The 27312-nt window shown below is 36.5% G+C and overlaps 1 protein-coding gene across 5 annotated transcripts in view; it reads left to right on the top strand.

The window, feature by feature from the left end:
* Nucleotides 1-27312, top strand: part of PRKN (parkin RBR E3 ubiquitin protein ligase) — a 1515422-nt gene that overhangs the window by 279839 nt on the left and 1208271 nt on the right. For 3 of the 5 annotated variants that reach the window (XM_077120791.1, XM_077120789.1, XM_077120793.1), the window contains exon 2: nucleotides 13905-14062. The exons of 1 other annotated variant lie outside the window; for it this stretch is intronic. In XM_077120791.1, the coding sequence (XP_076976906.1) occupies nucleotides 14014-14062 (49 nt within the window). In that variant the 5' untranslated portion in view covers nucleotides 13905-14013. Of the gene's footprint in view, nucleotides 1-4057; nucleotides 4164-13904; nucleotides 14063-27312 lie in introns of those variants that run through there. One more of the 5 variants, XM_077120790.1, reaches the window with a different exon arrangement.

The following is a 27312-nucleotide window of genomic DNA, read 5'->3' as shown; positions in this document are numbered from 1 at the left end:
AATACAACTTGAGTGTGATGTTCTTGTGATAACTTTGCCAAATTTCTAAATATCACTATATGCCCTCCTCCCAATTCAATTTTACTGGATTTGCAGAAGCACATAAAACCTACCAGAAAATTCGTGCATACAATATGTTATATGGTGCTGAAATTTCCATATCGGTGTGGGCTGGTGAAGTCCAGATTTTTTTTTAATCTGCCGTTAGTGGTTACCATTATTTAGGTAAACATAGCATTAACCCTTTCTATTCTGTATTGAAATTTGTGAAAAAAAATCACATTTAACTAACTAATATCTCCAGAAAATAATTATTTTGAATTTTAGTATCTTTGGAACAACTAAGCCATTTGTTTAGATTAATGTGTTTCTTCTGACATAATATTAGAATTCCATTTCTTTAATCAACACTTTTATTGGCATTTGCCATAGTTAGGTTCAGGTGTCAACTTGGCCAGGTGAAGGTGCCTAGTTCTGTTGCTGTGGACATGAGCCAATGGTATATGAACCTTATCTGTGGCTGATTATATTGCAGTCGGCTAGGAGGCATGCCTGCTGCAATGAATGATGTTTGACTTAATTGGCTGGTGCTTAAATGAGAGAACTCAGTAGCACAGCGCAAGCAGCTCAGCATACCTCATCTCAGCTCAGGCCTTTGGAGATGCAGAAAGAAATTACCCTGGGGAAAGTTGTTGGAACCCAGAGGCCTGGAGAGAAGACCAGTGGAGATCACCCTGTGCCTTCCCGTGTAAGAAAGAACCTCAGTTGAAAGTTAGCTGCCTTTCCTTTGAAGAACTAATGAAATAAATCTCCTTTATTTATTTCTGGTGTATTGCATTCCAGCAGCTAGCAACTAGAACAGCATTGTTTATGCCAAACGTGGAAAGACAACAGGTATTTTGCAACCTGAAAATATTAAGTGCGATATACCTGTACTCTTTATATTTAAATGAGTGATTATTTCTTTAAAAAAGAAAGACAGAAAAATGTAATCCTAAGAAACGTTTCCTTCACTAATTTCAATCACATTGGACCCATGAATTTGTAAGAACCATAAATTAATAAAAGAAGTGTCTAAAGTCACCATGTGTGATAAACTGGGGGCGTTGAAAAAGTCACATGGTAATCATAAGGGTTCCTAACCTATTTCAGTATTGGGAGAAATATGGCCATAGTGTTCCACTTGTGCTCACCCCATTTCTCCCACAACCTGTGTGAGCTGAGATACATGCAAGCCACATTCCCAGCATTCATGAGGTACCAGTCACTTTGGCAGTAGTGCCAACTAGTCCCAGTCACTTCACTGAATTCCCAAGTTAGAAATCTAGAAGTCATCTTTTTCACTTAAAAAAAAGTTTCCTCCCTTCCTGTTCTCCCTCCTTTCTTTCCTCCAGTTCTTTCCCTCCTCTTTTAACTGCCCATGGCAGCTTATAATAATACTGAGATCAAAACATTTTTAAAACATTGTGATAATTTTTAGAGCCTGAATTATTTAATCATTGACTTTTGCAGATGAAAAAGACATTGTCACACACACAAGCTGAAGAGTACAACCTGGTTTGTCTAAGTCAGACCATCTCTGGTTTTGATTTTCTTACTGGAAACGGGATCATAGAATTTTTAATTGCATTTAGTCAGTGGACCTTTTTTTTTTTTTTCGCTGTTATCAGGAAACAAAGTAATTTTAATGGTAGTGAAGCTTCATTTTGAAATTAAAGGTGAATTTCATTGGTCAGAACAGTTTATATTACTTTTGATGGGCAAAAAAACTAATGGTGTGGGCGGGCCGCGGTGGCTCAGCGGGCAAGAATGCTTGCCTGCCATGCCGGAGGACCCCGGTTCGATTCCCGGCCCCAGCCCATGTAAAAAACAAACAAACAAACAAAATATAATAAAATAAGAAAATGTTTAAAGATGTTTCCCTTTCTTCCTCCCTTCCTTCCTTCCATCCTTCCTTCCTTCTCTGTCTTTCTTTCCTTCCTTTCCTCCCTCTCTCTTTAAAAAAAAAAAAAAAAAAAAACTAATGGTGGTAGTAAGCTGGAATGTGTGATTTCTCTATAAGGTCATGCAAGATGATATAGCTAGATTTTAGGGAAAAAAAACAGTCATAGTATTAATTTACCCACATGTATACATATACACATACCGAAACATTGCTGTCACAAATCAGCACAAATTCCACATGGAATTTTACTGTATTAAATGATTGTTTAAAATGTTAGGCCTAACATATTATGAAGCCACAGTGGTCAAAACAGCATGGTATTGGCATAAAGATAGATATATCGACCAATGGAATCGAATAGAGTGCTCAGATATAGACCCTCTCATCTATGGACATTTGATCTTTGATAAGGCAGTCAAGCCAACTCACCTGGGACAGAACAGTCTCTTCAATAAATGGTGCCTAGAGAACTGGATATCCATATGCAAAAGAATGAAAGAAGACCCATCTCTCACACCCTATACAAAAGTTAACTCAAAATGGATCAAAGATCTAAACATTAGGTCTAAGACCATAAAACAGTTAGAGGAAAATGTTGGGAGATATCTTATGGATCTTACAACTGGAGGTGGTTTTATGGACCTTAAACCTAAAGCAAGAACACTGAAGAAGGAAATAAATAAATGGGAGCTTCTCAAAATTAAACACTTTTGTGCATCAGAGAACTTCATCAAGAAAGTAGAAAGACAGCCTACACAATGGGAGACAATATTTGGAAATGACATATCAGATAAGGGTCTAGTATCCAGAATTTATAAAGAGATTATTCAACTCAACAACAAAAAGACAGCCAACCCAATTACAAAATGGGAAAAAGACTTAAACAGACACCTACCAGAAGAAGAAATACGGATGGCCAAGAGGCACATGAAGAGATGCTCAATGTCCCTGGCCATTAGAGAAATGCAAATCAAAACCACAATGAGATATCATCTCACACCCACCAGAATGGCCATTATCAACAAAACAGAAAATGACAAGTGCTGGAGAGGATGCGGAGAAAGAGGCACACTTATTCACTGTTGGTGGGAATGTCAAAGGGTGCAACCACTGTGGAAGGCAGTTTGGCGGTTCCTCAAAAAGCTGAATATAGAATTGCCATACGACCCAGCAATACCATTGCTAGGTATCTACTCAAAGGACTTAAGGGCAAAGACACAAACGGACATTTGCACACCAATGTTTATAGCAGCGTTATTTACAATTGCAAAGAGATGGAAACAGCCAAAATCTCCATCAACAGAAGAGTGGCTAAACAAACTGTGGTATATACATACGATGGAATATTATGCAGCTTTAAGACAAGATAAACTTGTGAACCATGTAATAACATGGATGGACCTAGAGAATATTATGCTGAGTGAATCCAGCCAAAAACTAAAGGACAAATACTGTATGGTCCCACTGTTGTGAACGGACATTCGAGAATAAACTTGAAATATGTCATTGGTAACAGAGTTCAGCAGGAGTTAGAAACAGGGTAAGACAATGGGTAATTGAAGCTGAAGGGATACAGATTGTGCAACAGGACTAGATACAAAAACTCAAAAATGGACAGCACAATAATACCTAATTGTAAAGTAATCATGTTAAAATACTGAATGAAGCTGCATCTGCGCTATAGGGTTTTTTTTTGTTTTTGTTTGCTTGTTGGTTTGTTTGTTGTTGTTGTTTTTTACTATTACTACTACTTTTATTTCTTTTCTTTATATTGACATTTTATATCTTTTTCTGTTGTGTTGCTAGTTCCTCTAAACTGATGCAAATGTACTAAGAAACAATGATCATGCATCTATGTGATGATGTTAAGAATTACTGAGTGCATATGTAGAATGGTATGATTTCTAAATGTTGTGTTAATTTCTTTTTTTTCTTTCCGTTAATAAAAAAAAAAAAAAAAAAAAAAAAAAAAAAAAATGTTAGGCCTAAGTTATTTCAATTTCTGACTACTCTATGCTTTTTAATTAATTTTTAATTACCTAAACTTCTGTTTTTAATGACTTTAGTGTCATTTTTCATATAAGATTTAAAAGTATAAACATTTTGTTTCAGTTATATTTCTGGCTCTGAGTCCATATTGGTGGTTACAAAGAGGAAATATGGAGCTTACTCGTGGGACTACAGTTATTTAAAAACAGAAAATGCTGAAGGAAATTTGGTGAGATATAGTTGAGAATTATTGTCATAATACCATGTTCCTGGGTTTTACCATTGTGAGTTTCATAGCAAAGACTGTTAGCATTTCCGGAACTGCCAGTAGGAATCATCAGTAGGTAGCAATCATCACTCAAAAAGTTGTAGGACATACTTAGAAGCTTATTTAAAATATGAGTCTACCTCGTGGAAATGGAAATGAATTTCCTTGAGGTCTCTAATTTGATAAGTCCCTGGCTGAGCAATAACTGTGTGAAAATAGCACTTTTGCAACATATTAGAGATCAATGAAGGATCTTTCTTCAAAAATTTAAACATAGAGTTCTATGTGGCCAAGCAATACCACTCTCAGGTATATGCACATGAAAAATTAAAACATGTCTACCCAAAAACTTCAGCAAGAATATTAATAACACCATTATTTATAATAGCCAAAAAAGTAGAAACAACCCAAATGTCCATCAACTGATGAATAGGTAAACAAAATGTAGAAACATACAATGGAATATAAAGTGGCAATTAAAAAGGAATGACAGGCTGATGCATGCTATGACATGGATGAATCTTGAAAATATCATGCTAAGTGAAAGAAGCTTGACACAAAAGGCCTCCTATTGTGTGATTCCATGTATGTGTACTGTCCAGGATGGGCAAACCCATAGAGACAGAAAGTAGTGTCACAACTCCCAGAGTACTGGGATGTAGGGGTGGCGTTCGGGAGTAACTCATAAAGCAAACAAGAGTTTTCTGTGGGGTGATGAAAATATTCTGGAATTTGATCATTGTGATGATTGCATGACTCTGTGGATATACTAAAAACCACTGAATTGTGCACTTTAAAGGGACCAGTTTTATAATATGTGACATATGTCGATAAAAATGAGATCAATTAAGCTAATTCTGGAGGAAATCAGAAGTTTGCTAGTTAAAGAAGAAAAGTCTTATATGGTTGTAGTGCAATGAGAACATCATAAACTTTCCAGAAGCTTCCTCCAAAGGCCGGTATAGAATACTATTATGGCAGATGAAGCTTTTATAGGAGGAGAAAATTTGAAGTTGAAGCCCATCTTGTAGGAGGGCTCCACAGTGTCTGGGGATCTAAAAATGAAGGAAAATAAAGGGTAACTCTAAACAATAGCAAAAACTTAAAAATGAGATGATAGATTTATGGTTTCAAAGAAGGATTGGCTGCAAGATAAGCTAACCTGTTTCTCAGAGTTGTATTAAAGCTGGGGCATAGATGACTTGGCTGCTCCCATGGCTTTTCTCTGTGATCCCTATGGAAGTTGTCTGGGAAGACTGGTTACCTGCAAAGAGCCTGGTGATTAAAAAATCTTTGGAGAAACTTTTTGCCAGCCCTGTGAGTTTTTAAGCACAGAGCTCTTCAGTTGGGATAGGGTGGGGGGTGGAATCTGGATTCAGACATAGATGGGGCAAATCTGTGACAAGCAAATCAAAAGAACCAGGGTCAGTGTGAAGGCCACCATGCATGCATGCTGAGCTCAGCAGCAGCTGGGAAACCCTGCCCTCCAAGACTGCCCTCACCATTTCCTCAACGAGGTCAGTGGAGTGACAAATATGCTAACATTTATTAGGCAGGAGGCAGGGTGATTTGAAGACATTCGTTTTTAAACATTCTATATATGAAATAGAATATAATGACCTTGAAAGTTTCCTCTACTACACATATGAGTGCTTTGTTAATGGGGGGTTGGGGGGTGATGTAGAGAATGTTTTAAATCAAAGTACAGTTTTTCTTTAAGGAAGAAAGTAAAAGTTTTATGATAATTAGAACGTGGAAAAGGTGAGTGAACTGCTTTGTTACAAATGCAAAATTCTTTTAGTTAGGTATTCGTTATCTATGTAGAAAATAAGAGGTAATATTGGATCCCTGATTCCTATTTACAAAAATGTATTCTATTTGGTTTAAAGACCAAGGGAAAAACAATAATGACAACAACAAAACACAAGAGTAGTCACCTTTTAAACAGCATCAACAAATTTCCTAAGTGAAGAGGAAACAACTATTTCATTTTTCTGAGTTTGAATATGAGACATCAGGATTGTCAGAATTCTTTTGCTTTGAAAGTACTTGTAATTAGGGTGTTATAAGTATTTTCAAAACTTAGATGTGGCATCTCCAAGGGGCAGGTTCAGGGGCATGAAATACAAAGCCATGACACATACAGTCAAGTGTGATCAGAATAAAAAAAGTTTTACTTTAGTTGGTGGAACAGGAGGAAAGGACATGGCATGAAAGACCTTGTGTGTTAAGGTGTTTCAGTTTTATCCTGAAAACTACTGAGGGGCCATCAACGTGTTTTAAGCAGGAAAATAACATGATCTGATTTGCATTTTAGAAAGATTACTCTGGCAGCAGAAAGAAGGGTAGATTAAAGAAGACATGAATAGCAGAGCACTCTAATGATCCAAGGTATGATGACAAAGGACTTAACCAAATAGACGCCGTGAGGATGCATTCCAGAGCTGGTAGGAGACAGACCCTGGAGGACTGAATAGCTGATGAGATGTGAGGGAGGAGGAGGGACGGGTCCAAGAGGATGGCCATGTTCCAGCTTGACAACTATGGCTGCTGCTGTTGGTCAAGGAGGCAGGAGGAGAAGCAGGTTTATGGTGGTGGTGGGGTGGGGGGAGATGATGAATTTTATTTGAGACCTTTATGAGTTTTATTGAGACATTTATCATCAATGTGGAGACAGTTTGAGCTGATGTATAGATTTGGGGATGAGAGTCAGATGGAAGCTGAAGTAATCAATTTGATTGAAAACCACCAAAGAGAGCTGAAAGGACACTGGGGAGAGCAAAAGGCTGACAAGAGAGCCTCCTGTCTAGCCAAAGAATGAAAGAGAACGATGTGAAAATGGAAAAAGGAATCATACCCAAAAAAACAAAGAAGTGTCAAGGAGGGAGTATTCAATAATGTTAAATACTGTAGAGAGCTCAAATGACACAGGATAGGTCAGATGGAAGAAACTAGTGACCATAGAGGACAATTTTATTGGTGTAGTGAGGATGTTTGCTAAATTTCAGTAGAGTGTCAAGTGAATGGGTGGTGAAAGTATTCTGGAACAAATCAATCTGCATGATGGCTTGTAGAGTCCTGGGTGAGGAAGTGCAAAAGGGGAGAAGTCAATATGAAAAGAAGGAATTTTATAAAATGGTTGAACTACAGGGATATGGAAGAAGAGGGCTGGGGGTAGAATATAAGGGTGAGGTTGCTGCTGTTGAGGAATCAAGGAAATGTGAGGCTAAGATCTAGTGTTGCATAATCTGTGTAACACTGTCTTTTCAGCCTTGCCATTAGTTACTCACTTGTTTTGTTCATTTATTCATCATCCATCCTTTCATTCATTTCTTCAATAACCTTTACTATAGGGCTTTATTTCTGTATGCTGCTTTTTAAAACCACTGTCTAGTGTCCTTTCCTGAAGAATTCCCATTATTTTTTTTATGTACAATGTTAATATTGCCAAGATTTAATGGAAAACTGTTTGCTTTGCATGATCTTTGCCATAATGTTTATTATACTTTCCTAAAGATCAATCATGTTAAATAGATTCAGAGTATTGCTCTTATTTGATAATGGGGGAAACTACAAACTGGAATGTTTAAATGATTTAAAACAAATCCATACCGAGATTTTGCATCAAAGCAAATACTACCATTTTCAAAGAGGAATTTCAGATCTACCCGGCTAAATAAAAGTTTCACTCTACTCCCGATCTTACACTTCAGGTATTTTATGCATCTAAAAATTTAACTTTAAAACTATCTTATGGACCTGTAATAGTTTCTTTCGTTCAGTGTTAAAATTTGGAAAGCACTCAGCTATCTCTCAGTTTTGGACCTGTAGAACTGTGTAAGATGAGAAGAAACACATTAGCCTCTTAGACCTAGGAATGTAACCTAAAGCCTGTATTGAAGATTGTGTTTTTATATAAATACCTTTGCCAAAAATGCCAAGTTTAAATGAAATGGGATTTTTTGAGAATTATATCCATTTACTCAGTTGAACTAGGGATTCCTTCATGAGAAACCATGTACAGTCACACTTCTGATGCCCAGTTTAGCTAACTGCACATTTGTAAACCACATGCTGGCCTCATGTGTGCAGTTCAGAATCATGCCACAGCCTTTTGGAATATCATACAATTCGGAATGTAAGCTAGTAGATATTTCAGAATTTCCCTTTTGAATGGTGTGATACTCAAGATATTTTTGGTTAGTTAATATTCTGTCCTACTATTGAAAGATGTGCTATTTACTTACCCCTTTTGTGCAATGGAAAACGTAACACCTTAAAAATTACAAGGAATGTCTTCAGCACTCAGGTTGTATGAGGCCTCTGGCTACTGTCTGTGCACTACTGCAAATCTAGCCATCCTGAAATACTAATAACCCAGTGACTAATGGAAGCATATTAATTTTTCTGAAAGAGTAATTAATTAGTAAACTGTGACTTCAATTTGTGGTAATAGACAAAAAAATTCTCTGCCTGGAAATCCTCTACTTATTTGTCAACATGTGTCATAAAGTTTCCCTCGTCTTGAAATACTTTTAACTCGGTGGCTCTGCTAGCCACTTCCTCTTCCCTGTTTGCACAGCATTTGGTTTGTAGCACCAGGTCCAAATCCTCATTTAGCACAAGTCACCTCATCCTACTTAATTCTCTTTTAACAGCTGTGCCCCCAGGCTGTGATATTCGTTTTGTGACTCTAGTTTCTAGCACCTTGCCTAGCATGTGGCTACTTATTTGGGAAATATTTGTTGAAAGTACAAATGAATGTATTTTGATGTCACCCGCAATTTGGTCTAAATCTCATTAGAGCATATGGAAATTAAAACAGTGTGAGTAATTTGAGCAAATTCTATTTTCTATATTAAATATTGAAATCTATGTCTTGTCTTTTTCATACCATGTACACTATTCCAGGTCCTTAAAGCTCTTCTAGGGACAATAACTGTGCTATTTAACCACAAAACTTTACCATATTATAAATAAAAATATCTAAAGTAAAAGATGAGGCTTACAAATACTTCTGTAATGGATAAAAATAGGAATGGAAGCTATTTAAAATGAAGTGAACACATATTCATTCATTCATTTATCCCCAAAGTATCTTTAGGTACTTTAATAGATGATGAATATATAGAGATTTTTTGAGGGGGAGCAAGTTTTACTGAGATATAATTCACATACTATCAAATCCACTCATTTGAAGTATGAAATTCAATCATTATTAGTATTTTCACAGAGTTGTACAGCCATCACCACAAACAATTTTCATAACCCCAGAAGGAAACCCCTTACCTTTTAGCAGGCACCCTCCATTTCTCCTCTACCCCTCTGCCTCCATCCCTAGGCAACCACTAATGTACTTTCTATCTCTAGAGCTTTGCCTCTTCTGGACTTTTCATATAAATGGAACCGTGCAATATGTGGTCTTGCATGGTTAGCTTCTTTCACTTACACTAATGTTTTCAAGGTTCATCCATGTTGTAGCCTGTATCAATACTTTGTTCCATCTTATTGGCAAATAACTTTCCGTTGTATATATACCACATTTTGTTTATCCATTCATCTGTTGATGGACATTTAAGCTGTTATGGTTAATGCTTCTATGAACATTCATGTACACATTTTTTGACATATTTAGGTATGTGTTTTCATATCTCTTGGGTATATACCTAGGAGTAGAGTTGCTGGGTCATATGATGTTTAACTGAGAAACTACTAATGGTTTCCAAAGCAGCTGCAACCATTTTACATCCCAACCAGCAAAGTATGACAGTTTCAATTTCTGCATCTCTATAGAGATTTTAAAAGATTTTAACAACTATTTCTAAATGGAGTTTAAGAATATAAGGTCATTTTGATGACTACCATGAAGATTTTTTTCTAATTTATTTTGGAAAATGTCATTAGTTTTTATTGCTTAGTAATAGCTGCTAACATTTATTGAGTGCTTACTATCTACTATGCATTAGTCTAAGAATTTTAAATATAGTTTGAATCCCCATACAACCCGTTATGGTGAACACTGATACTAATTTTACTTTTGAGGATACTAGACCCTCTGTTTTTGAACTTTTGCTTAACAGTGGTATATACTGAGTAGTGTGTGCCACTGCTTGTAAATCTTTGCTGAGATGTTGGAAAATACATTTGCAAGTGGAGTTTTTATTTAAAGTTTGGGAATAAATTTGTATTGCAAACTTTAGTCTGTGGGCTAAAGAGTTCCTTTTACTGACCATCTATGTGCCCATGTTGGTAACCATTAAAAATGGATTTTATAAGTCAATAAAACATGTAAGGATGTTGGTACTACTATCGTTTAATGAGTGCTTCTTATGTGTCAGGCAACATTAGCTCAAAAGGAATGTGATGCTGGCTTTGGAATATATCAAATTATTTTTAGTACATAAATCAATAATTTATTTTGACTCACAATAAAAATATTTACTTTTTCCCTTATTAATTTTACTCAATACAAATACTTAATTATATGCTTTCTTTCTCTTAAAAATTAATGAAATAAATTCATCATTGTTCCACTTGGAAAATTTATTTATGGCAAATAAAATTGAGAGATAAGGCCTGTAAAGACCTGTTTCAGCAAAACAACAAAAAGCTGGGGCTAAGTAATTTTTTCACAGAACTTGCTATCCTATCTCTGGGAGGGAAAGACATGTATTAGGAATGCTTAACCTTGAAATATTTTTATACAAGACTAATTTTTCCTTACAAAGTATTCCTGTTTGGGAAAGCATTTTTCTTAGATATCCTTGTAAACATTTTTTATTGAAGCAATTGAGAAAAGTGATTCAAAACTTTCTATATAAAAATGCAAAGAAAAATTATCTATGAAAAATATTTCATCCTCCGATGAATATTTCAGCTTGTCTCTGAACCATTAAATGACTGTTTAGCTTCATCAATTGCCTCTAAATAGGATGACATGAAGTTTGAAGTTTGGTGTAGTTTTTATTTCTTTGTTTGGATTAATCAGCCTCATTGGTTTTTAGCCTACCTTTATATTAGTCAACAGACTTCAAATATTTCACTTGTGTATAGCATAAAATTATTTATTTTGTAAAACTATGTACCTTCTGCATATTTTAAACTTGATATAAAAATTTATTTTAGGTTTAAAAAGTTGCAATATTTCATACTGTTAATATAAACAATTAAATGATAAAACAGTTGTATTTTTAAAAAGATTTTCAGTGGAATATTAAAAAAACTATGATGATTTGTTCTTTGTTCTCTTTTTAATAAAAAAATTAAATTGTTTCTTTTTCTCCTTGAACTTATATTTCTATACCACGCCCCCACAGAATTCCATCCTAGTGTAACATAACTTTGTGTTTTAAATTTCCTTAACATCACCCTGAAAGACATCACTGCAAAAAATTTACAAAAATTGAAATCTAAGATGTTTTAAAATTCTCTGATAATCATAATCCTCGTTATTGACACTTTCTAATAGATTGACTATCATTAGTGTCATTTTTAGTACAGATTATTCAAACAATATAAATATCATATATTTGCATTTAATAATTTGTATTCTTAACAAACAATGGTTAAACAAAAGTTATATTGGAAATGCATCTCTTAATTAATTGATTAATATGTCCTTATTGGTGACATATGTCTGTGAATGAATATTACTTAGTGCTAGAATTAAACAAGTTCTAGAGTCGTTCTTTTCATTGTCTTAATTTTTATAGTTGTAAGCCTTTGTTCTAATAAATAAGTATATGGAAATAGAAGGGATTTTAATGTTGCACTGTAACTGCATTCTTTAAATGTTTTTGAATTTATAATATCTCAAAACTGACTAAGTCACCATTACATTGTTTCCCCAGGGATCTCTCAATCAATAACTCAATTAAGCCCACCTTTAATTTTGTTGAAAGCAAAGGATTTGCAACCACCTGATTTGGAAAACAATCATAGAGAGCCATTTACTTTCACAGTTTCTGGGCAGTGTATCAAAAAGGCTTTACCAAGATTTATTTTTTTAACTGACAATTAATTATGTCTGCTATTCTTTAATTTAGGGGAATTTTTTTCAATCAGATAAATTTAGAAGAGGTTGGGAATATTGAAATATTGTTCATTTCAGTACACCTTTGCCAATGCAATATTTATGATTAAATGTTTTTAATCTTACTTTAGATATGCTTTGTTCAAAATCTTGGAGCTATGTGTATAACTTACTCAGTTTATGGAAATCATGTCATATGATTGGCCAAACTAGTCTTCTTGTCAAATCAGTCAACCAAATAAGACATTGCCAGAAAAAAAAAATGTTATATTTGAAATTTTATACTAAAAATGGTTGAGTTGGTGGGTGGATGGATGGATGGATGGTTGGATGGATGGATGGTTGGATGGATGGGTGGATGGATGGATGGATGGGTGTATGGATAGGTGGGTGGGTGGATGGATGGATGGGCCAGTGGGTGGGCGGGTTAATTGTTAGGTGGGTGGATGGATGGATAGTTAGGTAAGGAATAGAACCATGACAAAAGTTAGTTCCCAGTATGAGATAAGACACTGCCACCTCCAGTATTATGGCCTTCTTGGCTTTGTTTTACTGCAACTTTATTGAGAAAGAGTTACTTCTTTAACAATACTGAAGAATGTAAGAGTTGGGATTGTTAAATGAAAATTGGCAGCTCTTTTGTACCTCTTGACTGCACATCTGGATTCCTAACAGCCCAACAGGGCTGAAAATATGGTGTTCCTAATGCCACACTTCATGCTACTGTGAAAGAAATAAAACTTTCCTATGGGTTTAATGGGGCCTTGGTTAAAAGAGGCTCTGCAGTCATCAATAACTTAAGTTGTCCTTTTTTGACACCCTGCAGCGACACATCATAGTGACCCTGAGGAATGGTGAGCAAGATGACTTTCTTTTATAAAATGGAAACATGTTGATTTTGAATGGAAGGTAGCACAAAATACCTATCACACTACCTAAGCCATAAATATATTTTCAGGCATACTGATTTTAAGGAAGGGTACATGAGGAATGGAAGGTGGGGAGATTTACCTTCCCTTGATACATGTTTTTAGACCCTCAGAAGAACACATAGTCCAGTGTGAAAGTCAGCTACATAAAGGAGGGGGTTCAGGACACTGAGGTCCTAATTCCTTTTCTTGTAAGTCTAAGAAGAAACACTTTTCCTCCTTGTGCTTCAGTTTCTTCATTTAAAAAGTTGGAAGAGTAGATGCTGTCCCAATGATCTCTCAGTGCTGGTGTGAAGATGAACTGAGATGTCTCTGAAAGCCCTTTGTAAAGAGGGCTGTAGCCAAACAGAAGGTGTCCTTATGAGTATACTAAATTCATTTTAGATCAATTACAGTATCGTATGAAGCACAGTGAAGTAGAACCCCATTTGAAAAATCTTTTCCTTATTGAAAGAAAATAAAAGATATATTTTTTAGTTAGCCAAATATTAATATTGTGCCATTGACATAGTAATCATAATAGTTTTCAAGCTACGTATTGGACCTTAGATATGAGATAATAATTATTTAAACTTAAAATGTATTAGTCACCCTTCTAAAATGTTTTCCATTTATTAATTCATTTACTTTTCCCAACAACCTTATGAGGTAGATGCCAGTCAGTGTGGTTCCAGAATCCACAGTCTTATTAAACACCTCTGGGTATATAGATTCTTAATTTCTTTTCCTTACCTCCCATAGAGTGTCTCCAACTAAATGATTAAGGGAGAAAATGGAAGAATTACTTTGAGAAAACAGAGAGAGAGGCGGAAAAGGACCTGATGCAAAGTCCAATGGGAATTCTGACTGGATGTTACGTATTTGTCAGAGAATCAAAAGCAGCTGCCTTGAAGCCATAGGTGATGTCTTCAGTTGCTATTGCCTAAGACTCATGGTCCCTTACTCTCGAGGAAGGGTAGGAAAGTCTCACCCTGTTTTCCAAATGAGGTACAAGCCAACTCTCCGAAATTAAAGAGGGCAAGGTGTGGGAGGGCTGAACTGTGATTCTTGAACCTTCCTCCCTACATTCCCTTTTGTTGATAACACAGTTTGAATGTCTCTATTTTTTGTTATATATATTTTCTTTGAATCCATTTTATCTGATATTCATATTGTAGCACTTTCCTTCTTATGCTTTTTGCTTGGTATATCTTTTTAATCCTTTAGTTTCAAACTATTTGTCTTGATATTTAAAATGTAGCCTTTGTAGACAGTATATAGTTGAATCTACTTCCTTTTATCCATTCTGACAATCTCTCCTCTGTTGGAATATTCAACTCATTAAAATTCTATGTGATATGGTTGAGTTTGGCCCTATCATTTTATTTGTATTTTTTTTCTATTTATCCATGCGTTTTATTCCTGTTCCTCATTTCATCCTTCTGGGGAGAAATTATTTTTAGAATTCTATTATAATTTTTATTTGTTCTTTAGCTCTATATTTTGATTCAGTTGTCTTTTGAGCCTTTGATCTAAGAATTATAATCTTTATCCCTTAACTGTTTTCATTCTTCTTTCTGCTAATATTTTACCACTTCTCATTACATGTGGGCTTACAGCCACACAGACCATATCTATCACTTGCATCCTACATGCTGCAATTGCCATGTGTTATATTTATATAAGTTATAAACTGAAAATATTGTATTTTTGTTTTAAACAATCATATGGGTTATAAAGAAATTAAGATGAATATGGCAACAATGAAGACTAGTGTAATTGTCTTTTGTGTTTATTCAGATATTAGCATTTCTGATGCTTGTAGTCCTTTCTGAGAATCTGAATTTCCATCTGATGTCAATTCCCTTTAGTTTGAAGCATCCCCACTATCATGTCTTAGAGGGCATGTCTGCTGGGAGGAAGACCCAGAGGTGTAAGGCCATTTTCATCATGTCACCTTGGGATGCCCAGTGGCAACGTGGCTTCTTGGTGCAGGTGAACTTGGCCACAGTTGATGCTGACCTTGGCATGCTGAGGTGGTGACTGGCAGGTTTCTCGTCTTTTCCACCCTGTGCTCCTTGGAAGGAAATCCCTCTGTGCAGAGTGGGGATGGTAGCCCGCCTCCCTTAACTGAGCCACTTTGAGTCTGTCATCCACCCTCCTTGTTCAGTGGTCAGCCAGAGATGTGGGCGTATGGAATTTGGAGATGTCTCTCTGACTCCTTTCCTTCTTGGACTTCCTCCACTCTTCCCAGAGGCAATGGTTTCCTCAGATTCTCATGTCTGGTTCCTAGGCAGAAAGACTGTGGTTTTGCCTGCCGCGTGTCTGCTCTCCCACATGCCGGGGCGACTGCATCTGGCTTCAGGCTAAAAGCTGTGAAAATGAGCACTCACTTCTCACTTTATATAACTTCCCTCCTCCTGGCATGCACTTCCTACCAGAATGTTACTTCTTTTATTCAATTTTCTTTGCCTTCAAGTATGTGCCTTTTTTTTTTTTTTTAAACAAAGTCCAGATTTTATAGCTTCTTTCTTCAGGGAGCTTGGTCTGATAGCATGTTAGTCATTACCAAAAGCAAAAATCCTGATCTTTATCTGTTTCACACTGTGGGGGTAAATGTGGGGACACTAAATATGCCTTCTAAACCGAAAGGACTCAGAATTGTTGGGAATCAAGGGTTACATAAGAAACTATTAAAGGATGATATCAGACAGCCTATAATCAAGTGCTTTGTTACGTGATACGGGAGACAGCTGAAAAACAGCAGTAGCTAACTATAACTTGCAGCCTTATAACAACCCAATGAAGGTTAAATTGCTTATGCAAGGTCACTTAAAGGGAAGCTGTGATTCTAAAACTGCAGTCCAATTCTAGAGCTTATGCTGTAAGCTCTGTTCATGGGGGTAGAAAATAGATGACCATAGACTAGATTAGTTTAAACATGAAGTAGGACTTCAGCCACCACTTGCAGCTTCTCACTTTGTTCTGAAAAGATTGTGGAAGTTAAAATCTTTCTTTTCTCTGTTGCTAGGGGGATATTTTTGTAGCATTCTGATGGTTAGTCCAATGGCTGTCTTCATGATGCCTTTTCTTGGGGCATCACTCAAGGAAAGGCCTGATGTGCTAGACCTTGAAAGCTGGAGTATAGATTGAGGAAGAAGGGTTGGTAAACAAGGTGCAGTATGGAAATTCCTGCCAGTTGAGCTTGATCCCTGATTCAGGTCTGGATAGAGGCCGTTGTTATGGTCTCAACTTGGTGTAGACGGGAGTTCAACATCTCCGAGTTCGAGAATGCAGTCTCAAGTGTGGGCTGGCGCTTTATGTAGTCTATGTAGTCATTGAAGTCATTGAAAGTAGGTTCATACGAGCCTCAGAGACTGTTTTCACAGGAAAGTTGTTCTGTGACAACTTGTTCTGTTGTCCTTTTAAGGAAATTTGAATCATCCAAACACAAACCTTATCTTGACATATTTTGGTTGTTGTTGTTTTATATCTTATCTATATAAAGTGTTGTTTCACAAGATATTGTATGTGGTTAGCTTTCTTCTTAGTTTTTCATTTTGAGGCAGAATTGACCTGTATGACAGATAGTAGGTGTCTATATATTTTTTAAGTGCTGGTCACATTATAACTTCCTACTCACTTTAGTCTTAAATTGTTGCTCTCTGGCATCATCCTTTCTATTTTCCTCAGTTTAGGAGTAAGTGATTAAAGTTCTAGTTTACAATGTATAAGAGTATACAATTTGGTGATCCATTCATCTAGCTAGCTTCACAAAAAAAATGTGTGTTATGTGTATAAAATATGTGTGCATATATATATGTGTGTATGTGTGAAATGCATATAATAAATATTAGTCAATAAATTGTTAACTTTCATGTAAGAAATTTTGTCTAAGACTTAATTACATAGGAAAGATACACATGCATGTACAACATGCTAGGCATTTATCATGCATATATGACTCTTTCCTGTATTGTTATTTCTTAAATTGCATATGTACACACTAAAGTCCAAGAGATAATTACAAAAGAAGATTTGTGTATATGTGGATGTAGTAATTTAGTGTTATAATTAATTTTAATGCCTTGAAGTATATTATGAATATTCATTAGTGGAGTCACATAATAAATGCCTAATATGTTGCATTCCTTTAAAGTGATTTAAAATATGAGTGTAGGGAATTAGGATTAAAACAGATTTTGCTCCCTATATAGTAAATATACTAAATGATTCAGGGCAAGTGGATATACATAACAAAGCGTATTCTATATTTGTTCATCTTTTTAGTCACCATAAGCATGAGGGGGAAAGGATGTGGCCTGGTCGTGGGGCATGTGCTTTAAAGAGCATGAGGTCCTCTGTCCACTACTGGCAGCTTCTTAGAGAACTTACAGAGTTTTCTATAGAACTTCTAATAGAACTTGAGAAGAAATTTTGTTAAATAGAATTAATTACACTTACTGGGTGAGGAATATTTTTTCTCTCTGAAGACTTTAAAGAGAGCTGTGTCTGCACTATTTTTGAATATTCCTCCTGGCCCTGATTTTGGTTGTGCTTGCTTTTATTTATATTCTAGCAAGTTTACTTTAGATTCATTTTATATACAGCTATGATATAACAACCAAATGATTAGAATGTGGCTTATCCTTGACTCTGATAAATTGATCACAAGCCATAATAATGTCAAAAATATCTAATGGTAGTGACTTCTTCTTACAATTAGTCCAATAGCTGTTTTCATGATGCTAGTACCTGTAAGGTAACTACATTGCATTTTCTATTCCTCTATATACTAACTGTGCCTAATTAGAGTATGTACTTATAGCTTTTCACATGTGAAATCACATGGCCCTGGAGATGGGGTAGTGTGGAAATTTGGGGGAGAGTTGGATTTTCAAATAAGAATATCAAGTAAAAACCATGTTAAATTAGTTTTCTATGAAAATGTGTTACATCGCAATGGAATTATAATACTGACAGTTATTACAATTCTGGATAGAAATCCTTTGCAAATAAGAATGAAGAAGCAAACAAAAGTAAGTTTTATATGGAGTCTCACCAGTATTCACTGTTTTCCTTTGCTTCTCTCAGCAATCCCGTTCTCCATTGACTTTGTTCTTAGGGTGGCTTCCTTCATGGTAGCAAAATGGCACAGGCATTACTAAGCTTCACATGACGTTCCTTGTTACCAAGCCTTTGACAAGTCCTGAATTTCACCCTGATTGATCCACTCTATTTCATCTACATTTTACCGAATCTGTCACTGGGACCAGGGGTGTGCCAGGAGCTGAATGCTTGTCCGTGCCTGCACAAATCACTGTGACCCAGATAATGCTGACTCATCAGAGTCCACTCCTAGGGGTGGGTGAAGGGTGACTCAGCACCTCTTAAGTCACCTGACTGCCCTCATGCAGGAGTAGTCACATAGATGCTTGGGAGGAAGCCGGAATCATGTAAGGATTTTAATCATCAATGAGTGATACTAGACTACTACAGTTATAATTCAAAAATTTACAACACAGTCATACTGGGCAAATAAGACAGGATTGAAGGACACGTAAGCATGCATGAGCCAGCGATTCCCCCCCTTCTTTCTTCCCAGTTACCTCATTATCCTTTGGATCTACAGAACCCTATTTAGGAATAACGTAATTGCAAACATAATTAGCAGCACTGAAATATTTATCTGAATATGATTTTTTTTAACTGCATGGTTGTGTCTTATCTTTTTTCTTATTGATGCATTATAGTGTTTATTGACAATGTATATCATTGATAATGTTAATGGAGTTTGTTTCTGATGCTATAATAGTATCATTAGAATAATGCATTCCTTAACTTTTAATATATCATTAAATCTCTAAAAATGGAAACAAGCTAAATTCTCTATCATCTCTCTTTGTCCCATGATAATTTTCTTTTGATCGTGAAGAGGTGCAAGAACCAGAAAAAAATAGGCTACTTTATTTAATATTTACCGTTCTATCCATTACACAGCCCATCTAATCTGCCTTAGTTACGATACAACTGATGATTCTTCAATGAGTTCTACTTTTAGGTGACTGAAATTAGGCAATTATTTTTGGAGCATGGACTTAGTGCCAGTTCTCTCCTAAGGACTCTTTCTAAAATTTTCAAATACGTCAATAATCTCAATAAATCTTTTTTAACAGGCATTTGTAGTCATATACATTATCCCCATTTAACAGATAAAGGAGCTGAACTCAGGATGACTGGATAACTTGTCCTAAATCATAAAATTTGCAAGTGGTACAACCAGGATTCAAACTTCTCTTTTCCTGGCTCCAAAGACATTCTGCTTTCTATGGTTTTTAACGAGGCGGTAGAGGGGAAGGATAGGATGTTTCCCTCTTCTCTCTTTTGGTAATCATGGCTGAGTAAGGTACTAGCACTACTGGGACCTAATGAATCTCTCAAAAAAAAAAGTTGAAACCCATAGAAAGTATGATACTGCCAAGCATTGGCCATTTCCCCATAAAGGCATTTGCCTACTGACCAGATGGCTTTCTTATGCTGTTTATTCTTATCCATGCAAATATTTCAGTTGTCCAAATACCTGCTATGAATTGATCAGTCTTTCCATTTTAAATTACTATTATTTTGTATGTGTGACCTGCTTTTCAAAAATATTCATTGTAAAATATTTACATGATTTATCCAAATTCAAACTTAGCTTGAAAACTTTAATATTTCTCCTTATAGAAAAAAAAATTTAGGTACTGACAACATGAATAGTTGTACAGAGTTACTATGATTTTTGCATTTTTCCCTTTAATATTATTATTATTTTTTAATGATTCTTGACCTTATGGTGGAATTCCCATGATTTGACCCTCTGGAGAAAAATCAACATATCTCCTGAAATTTTTATCCTCTTTTAGTAGCTATTGCGGAGTCCTAGATGCTTCTTCCCATGTTGCCCCTAGGATGTTTTGCTGTTTTTTTTAAGTCTTTTTAGTAGTAGAAAATAAAATTTAGAACCGGAACCATATCTCTTTTTTCCCCTCATAACCTCTAACTTGTCCTGTGTGTCATCTGATGAACTGGCTGTCTTATGCTCTCTGATTAGGGAGTCTGTGAATGTACCTCAAGGGCTTCCAATACATTTTTATTTCTCCCCCTCTACTTTCAAAGGTGTCACACTAGATCTACTTAAGAGTTCATCAAAAGCATCTTTTCCTCTCTAATTGGTATTTTGTCATAAATTTTCTTTATTTGAAACACTTTGTCACTGCTAATCCTTGCTGTATCTAAATGTTTTCCATGCTGGGATAATATGCCAACCTTTTGCATTTGTAGTGTCCTATTATTTCACCTGCTCCCATTTTAGTGTCATTTCTGTCTCACTGTGTCTTAGAACCATTGTTCATTGTTCTTCGTTCTTAGTTCCTCACTGAAGTTTTTATTTTTTTAAATCCCATTTTCTACTATTTACCTCCAAAAGGAGTATTCCCATAATGTTATAAAACATATTTGCTGTTGTTGTTTTTCATTTTTTACAAACAGGAAAAGAATGGGACTTTCTTCTGACAAAATTTTAGGCAGTTTATTAAATACAAATGAAACAGGCTTTGGAGTTAGACTGAACTGAATCTGAATCTGAATTCCATACCAAAGTAGCTGATGTCCTTTGGTAAGTTATAATCCTCTAGGTCTTCATTTAATGTTTTTTAAATATGGATAATTCTACTTATCATGTCAGACTCATAGGGTGGCTCAGAAATAGCATATATAAAGTATAGCATCAGGCACATAGTAAACATTCAGGTATGTTTCACATTGTTATTTTATTATAATTATTATTAGTTGGACTATCTCACATTTGAATTGAGAACTGGTAAGATATATTCAAAGATACAGCAATACAAAAACTATAGTACCTGCCCTTGGGGAGTTTATAATCTTCTAAGAAAGGTAAAATATATACAAAAAGTTTAAAAAGCTAAGACATGAGTAAATATCCATTATTTTTGAAGCCTACTATGTGACAGTTGTAAACACTATAACTAATATTTAACTTGACACATATCACCCTCTGTGTTTTTAAAGATTAGGGAATTCAGTCTTAGGGAGCAACATTCAGTATTTTTCCCACCAGCCTCTTAAGCCAATAAAGAACCACACAGGGTCAGTGTATGGATATTTCCGATTCTGAATTGTGCATTTTTAACCTCTGTGCTATAATACTTCCAAGAACCAAATGGGATGAGTAGTATGCATCCTATATTGTAAATGCCACTGGGCTCAGATGAGGCCAAGGTCAGTCTTTTGTTTTTTTTTTAGGATTAGGATTTTTTTTCCTCTTTTTTTTTTTAATTAAAAAAATTAACAAACACAACATTTAGAAATTATTCCATTCTACATATGCAATCAGTAATTCTTAATATCATCACATAGGTGTATGATCATCATTTCTTAGTACATTTGCATCAATTTAGAAAAAGAAATAGCAAGATAACAGAAAAAGAAATAAAATGATAATACAGAGAAAAAGACAAAAATAAAAAATACAGAAAAAAAACCAAAACTATAGCTCAGATGCAGCTTCATTCAGTGTTTTAACATACTTACATTACAATTAGGTAGTATTGTGCTGTCCATTTTTGAATTTTTGTATCCAGTCCTGTTGCACAGTCTGTATCCCTTCAGCTCCAATTACCCATTATCTTACCCTGTTTCTAACTCCTGCTGGACTCTGTTACCGATGCCATATTCCAAGTTTATTCTCTAATGTCGGTTCACATCAGTGGGACCATACAGCATTTGTCCTTTAGTTTTTGGCTAGACTCACTCAGCATAATGTTCTCTAGGTCCATCCATGTTATTACATGCTTCATAAGTTTATCCTGTCTTAAAGCTGCATAATATTCCATCGTATGTATATACCACAGTTTGTTTAGCCACTCGTCTGTTGATGGACATTTTGGCTGTTTCCATCTCTTTGCAATTGTAAATAATGCTGCTATAAACATTGGTGTGCAAATGTCCGTTTGTGTCTTTACCCTTAAGTCCTCTGAGTAGATACCTAGCAATGGTACTGCTGGGTCGTATGGCAATTCTATATTCAGCTTTTTGAGGAACTGCCAAACTGCCTTCCACAGTGGTTGCACCATTTGACATTCCCACCAATGGTGGAAAAGTGTGCCTCTTTCTCCACATCCTCTCCAGCACTTGTCATTTTTTGTTGTTGTTGATAATGGCCATTCTGGTGGGTGTGAGATGATATCTCATTGTGGTTTTGATTTGCATTTCACTAATAGCCAGGGACATTGAGCATCTCTTCATGTGCCTTTTGGCCATTTGTATTTCCTCTTCTGGTAGGTGTCTGTTCAAGTCTTTTTCCCATTTTGTAATTGGGTTGGCTGTCTTTTTGTTGTTGAGTTGAACAATCTCTTTATAAATTCTGGATACTAGACCTTTATCTGATATATCATTTCCAAATATTGTCTCCCATTGTGTAGGCTGTCTTTCTACTTTCTTGATGAAGTTCTTCGATGCACAAAAGTGTTTAATTTTGAGGAGCTCCCATTTATTTATTTCTTTCTTCAGTGCTCTTGCTTTAGGTTTAAGGTCCATAAAACCGCCTCCAATTATAAGATTCATAAGATATCTTCCTACATTTTCCTCTAACTGTTTTATGGTCTTAGACCTAATGTTTAGATCTTTGATCCATTTTGAGTTAACTTTTGTATAGTGTGTGAGATACGGGTCCTCTTTCATTCTTTTGCATATGGATATCCAGTTCTCTAGGCACCATTTATTGAAGAGACTGTTCTGTCCCAGGTGAGTTGGCTTGGCTGCCTTATCAAAGATCAAATGTCCATAGATGAGAGGGTCTATATCTGAGCACTCTATTCGATTCCATTGATTGATATATCTATCTTTATGCCAGTACCATGCTGTTTTGACCAATGTGGGTTCATAATATGCCTTAAAGTCCGGCAGCGTGAGACCTCCAGCTTCGTTTTTTTACCTCAAGATACTTTTAGCAATTCGGGCACCCTGCCCTTCCAGATAAATTTGCTTATTGGTTTTTCTATTTCTGAAAAATAAGTTGTTGGGATTTTGATAGGTATTGCATTGAATCTTTAAATCAATTTAGGTAGGATTGACATCTTAACTATATTTAGTCTTCCAATCCATGAACGCGGTATGCCCTTCCATCTATTTAGGTCTTCTGTGATTTCTTTTAACAGTTTTTTGTAGTTCTTTGTATAGGTCTTTGTCTCTTTAGTTAAATTTATTCCTAAGTATTTTATTCTTTTAGTTGCAAGTGTAAATGGAATTCGTTTCTTGATTTCCCCCTCAGCTTGTTCATTGCTAGTGTATAGAAACACTACAGATCTTGTAACCTGCTACTTTGCTGTACTCATTTATTAGCTCTAATAGTTTTGTTGTGGATTTTTCCAGGTTTTTGAGTATAGTATCATATCGTCTGAAAACAGTGAGTTTTACTTCTTCCTTTCCAATTTTGATAACTTGTGTTTCTTTTTCTTGTCTAATTGCTCTGGCTAGAACCTCCAACACCATGTCGAATAACAGTGGTGATAGTGGACATCCTTGTCTTGTTCCTGATCTTAGGGGGAAAGTTTTCAGTTTTTCCCCATTGAGGATAATATTAGCTGTGGGTTTTTCATATATTCCCTTTATCATTTTAAGGGAGTTCCCTTGTATTCCTATCCTTTGAAGTGTTTTCAACAGGAAAGGATGTTGAATCTTGTCAGATGCCTTCTCTGCATCAATTGAGATGATCATGTGATTTTTCTGCTTTGATTTGTTGATATGGTGTATTACATTAATTGATTTTCTTATGTTGAACCATCCTTGCATACCTGGGATGAATCCTACTTGGTCATGATGTATAATTCTTTTAATGTGTTGCTGGATTCAATTTGCTAGAATTTTGTTGAGGATTTTTGCATCTATATTCATTAGAGAGATTGGTCTGTAGTTTTCTTTTTTTGTAATATCTTTGCCTGGTTTTGGTATGAGGGTGATGTTGGCTTCATAGAATGAATTAGGTAGCTTTCCCTCCACTTTGATTTTTTTGAAGAGTTTAAGGAGAGTTGGTACTAATTCTTTCTGGAATGTTTGGTAGAATTCACATGTAAAGCCGTCTGGTCATGGACTTTTCTTTTTGGGAAGCTTTTGAATGACTGATTCAATTTCTTTACTTGTGATTGGTTTATTGAGGTCATCTATTTCTCCTTGAGTCAAAGTTGGTTGTTCATACCTTTCTAGGAACTTGTCCATTTCATCTACACTGTCGTATTTATTAGCATAAATTTGTTCATAGTATCCTGTTAATACCTCCTTTATTTCTGTGAGGTCAGTGGTTACATCTCGTCTTCCATTTCTGATCTTATTTATTTGCATCCTCTCTCTTCTTCTTTTTGTCAATCTTGCTAAGGGCCCATCAATCTTGTTGATTTTCTCATAGAACCAACTTTTAGTCTTATTGATTTTCTCTATTGTTTTCATGTTCTCAATTTCATTTATTTCTGCTCTAGTCTTTGTTATTTCTTTCCTTTTGCTTGCTTTGGGGTTAGTTTGCTGTTCTTTCTCCAGTTCTTCCAAGTGGACAGTTAATTCCCAAATTTTTGCCCTTTCTTCTTTTCTTATATAGGCATTTAGGGCAATAAATTTCCCTCTTAGCACTGCCTTTGTTGTGTCCCATAGGTTTTGATATGTTGTGTTTTCATTTTCATTCGCCTCGAGATATTTACTAATTTCTCTTGTAATTTCTTCCTTGAAATTGGTTGTTTAAGAGTGTGTTGTTGAGCCTCCACGTATTTGTGAATTTTCTGACACTCTGCCTATTATTATTTCCAACTTCATTCCTTTATGATCTGAGAAAGTGTTGTGTATGATTTCAATCTTTTTAAATTTGTTGAGACTTGCTTTGTGGCCCAGCATATGGTCTATCTTTGAGAATGATCCATGAGCACTTGAAAAAAAGGTGTATCCTGCTGTTGTGGGGTGTAATGTCCTATAAATGTCTGTTAAGTCTAGCTCATTTATTGTAATATTCAAATTCTCTGTTTCTTTATTGATCCTCTGTCTAGATGTTCTGTCCATTGATGAGGGTGGGGAATTGAAGTCTCCAACTACTATGGTAGATGTGTCTATTTCCCTTTTCAGTATTTGCAGTGTTTGCCTCACGTATTTTGGGGCATTCTGGTTCGGTGCATAAATATTTATGATTGTTATGTCTTCTTGTTGAATTGTTCCTTTTATTAGTAGATAGTATCCTTCTTTGTCTCTTTTAACTGTTTTACATTTGAAGTCTAATTTGTTGGATATTAGTATAGCTACTCCTGCTCTTTTCTGGTTGTTATTTGCATGAAATATCTTTTCCCAACCTTTCACTTTCAACCTATGTTTATCTTTGGGTCTAAGATGTGTTTCCTGTAGACAGCATATAGAAGGATCCTGTTTTTTAATCCATTCTGCCAGTCTATGTCTTTTGATTGGGGGATTCAGTCCATTAATTTAGTGTTATTACTGTTTGAGTAATACTTTCCTCTACCATTTTGCCTTTTGTATTATATATATCATATCTGATTTTCCTTCTTTCTACACTCTTCTCCATACCTCTCTCTTCTGTCTTTTTGTATCTGACTCTGGTGCTCCCTTTAGTATTTCTTGCAGAGCTGGTCTCTTGGTCACAAATTCTAGTTTCTGTTTCTTTTTGGATTTCAGATGTTCCATCCTCCAGTTCACTAATTCTAACCTCTGTCTCCTGAAATCTACCATTGTAGGTTTCCATTGTTTTTTTCATCTCTTCTACTGCATCTTTCATTCCCATAAGTTCTGTGATTTGTTTTTTCAGACTTTCCGTTTCTTCTTTTTATTCATCCCATGCCTTCTTCTAGTCCTCCCTCAATGTATTGATTTGGTTTTTGAAGAGGTTTTCCATTTCTGTTTGTATATTCAGAATTAGTTGTCTCAGCTCCTATATCTCATTTGAGCTATTGGTTTGTTCCTTTGATTGGGCCATATCTTCAATTTTCCTGGTGTGATTTATTTTTTGCTGGCGTCTGGGCATTTAATCAGATTTCCCTGAGTGTGGGACCCAGCAGGTAAAGACTTTCCTGTGAAGTCTCTGTGCTCTGTTTTTGTTATCCTGCCCAGTATGTGGTGCTTGTCTGTCTCCAGGTCCCACCAGCAAAAGATGTTGTGGCTCCTTTACCTTTGGAAGACTCTCACTGCTGGGTGTGCGGTGGAGACAGAGGAATGTTTGTAGGTTGGTTTTAATGGCTTCAAATTGTGAAGTCCTGGGATCTGAATTCCTTGAGAGAGGGATTCCACCTGAGTTGCGTTTCACCCCTCCCGAGGGGAAGGTTCTGGTGGTAGAGAGCCCTGAAAGCAGCCTGTTTCTGCGTTCGGGGCAATTGCAACCTGTGTAATGCCAGGGCTGAGCCCAGAGGCAACGAAGCCTCCGTAGAAACAGCTGCAGAGGGCTCTGTTTCGCCCCCTTTCCTCTTTTTCAGTTAGCCCAATCGGCGACTTCCGCCTTGATCAGTTTCCCCTGAGCTGAGGGCCTATTTTTAGTAGTCAGATGTTGTTCATTAATGCCACTATTGGTGTTAGGTTGGGCTCAGTCTCTACTACTGTTGGAGACTCTTTCCTTTCCCTCCGGGAAGTCGCCTGTGGGGGAGGGTGCCAGCCGCCGTGGCTTGGGGAACCGCTCTTCCGAGGCTCCCAGCCGGCCTGGGAAGCTGCGTGTGTGGAAGGGGCTCCAGTCACCGGCCACCGCGGCTTGGGGAACCACTGTTCCAATGCTCCCAGCCAGCCCGGGAAGCCGCACAGGGGGGAGGGGCGCCGGCCGCCGCGGCTTGGGGAACTGCCGATCCAAATCTCCCAGCTGGCCCTGAAAACTGCGTGTGGGAGGGCCACTGCGGCTTGGGGAACTGCCGATCCAAGGTTCCCAGCTGACCCGTGAAACTGTGTGTGTGGGAGGGGCTCCGGTCACCGGCCGCCGTGGCTTGAGGAACCGCTGATCCGAGGCTCCCAGCCGGCCCCGGAAGTTGCGCGTGGGGGAGGGCCACTAGCCGCCATGGCTTGGGGAACCGCTGATCCGAAGCTTCCAGCCTGCCTGGGAAGCCGCCCGTGAGGGATGGGCACCGGCCGTCAGCCACCGCGG

Source organism: Tamandua tetradactyla, chromosome 11 (genome assembly GCF_023851605.1).
Source record: "Tamandua tetradactyla isolate mTamTet1 chromosome 11, mTamTet1.pri, whole genome shotgun sequence".
NCBI lineage: Eukaryota > Metazoa > Chordata > Mammalia > Pilosa > Myrmecophagidae > Tamandua > Tamandua tetradactyla.
This window is presented reverse-complemented; position numbering and strand designations above follow the sequence as displayed.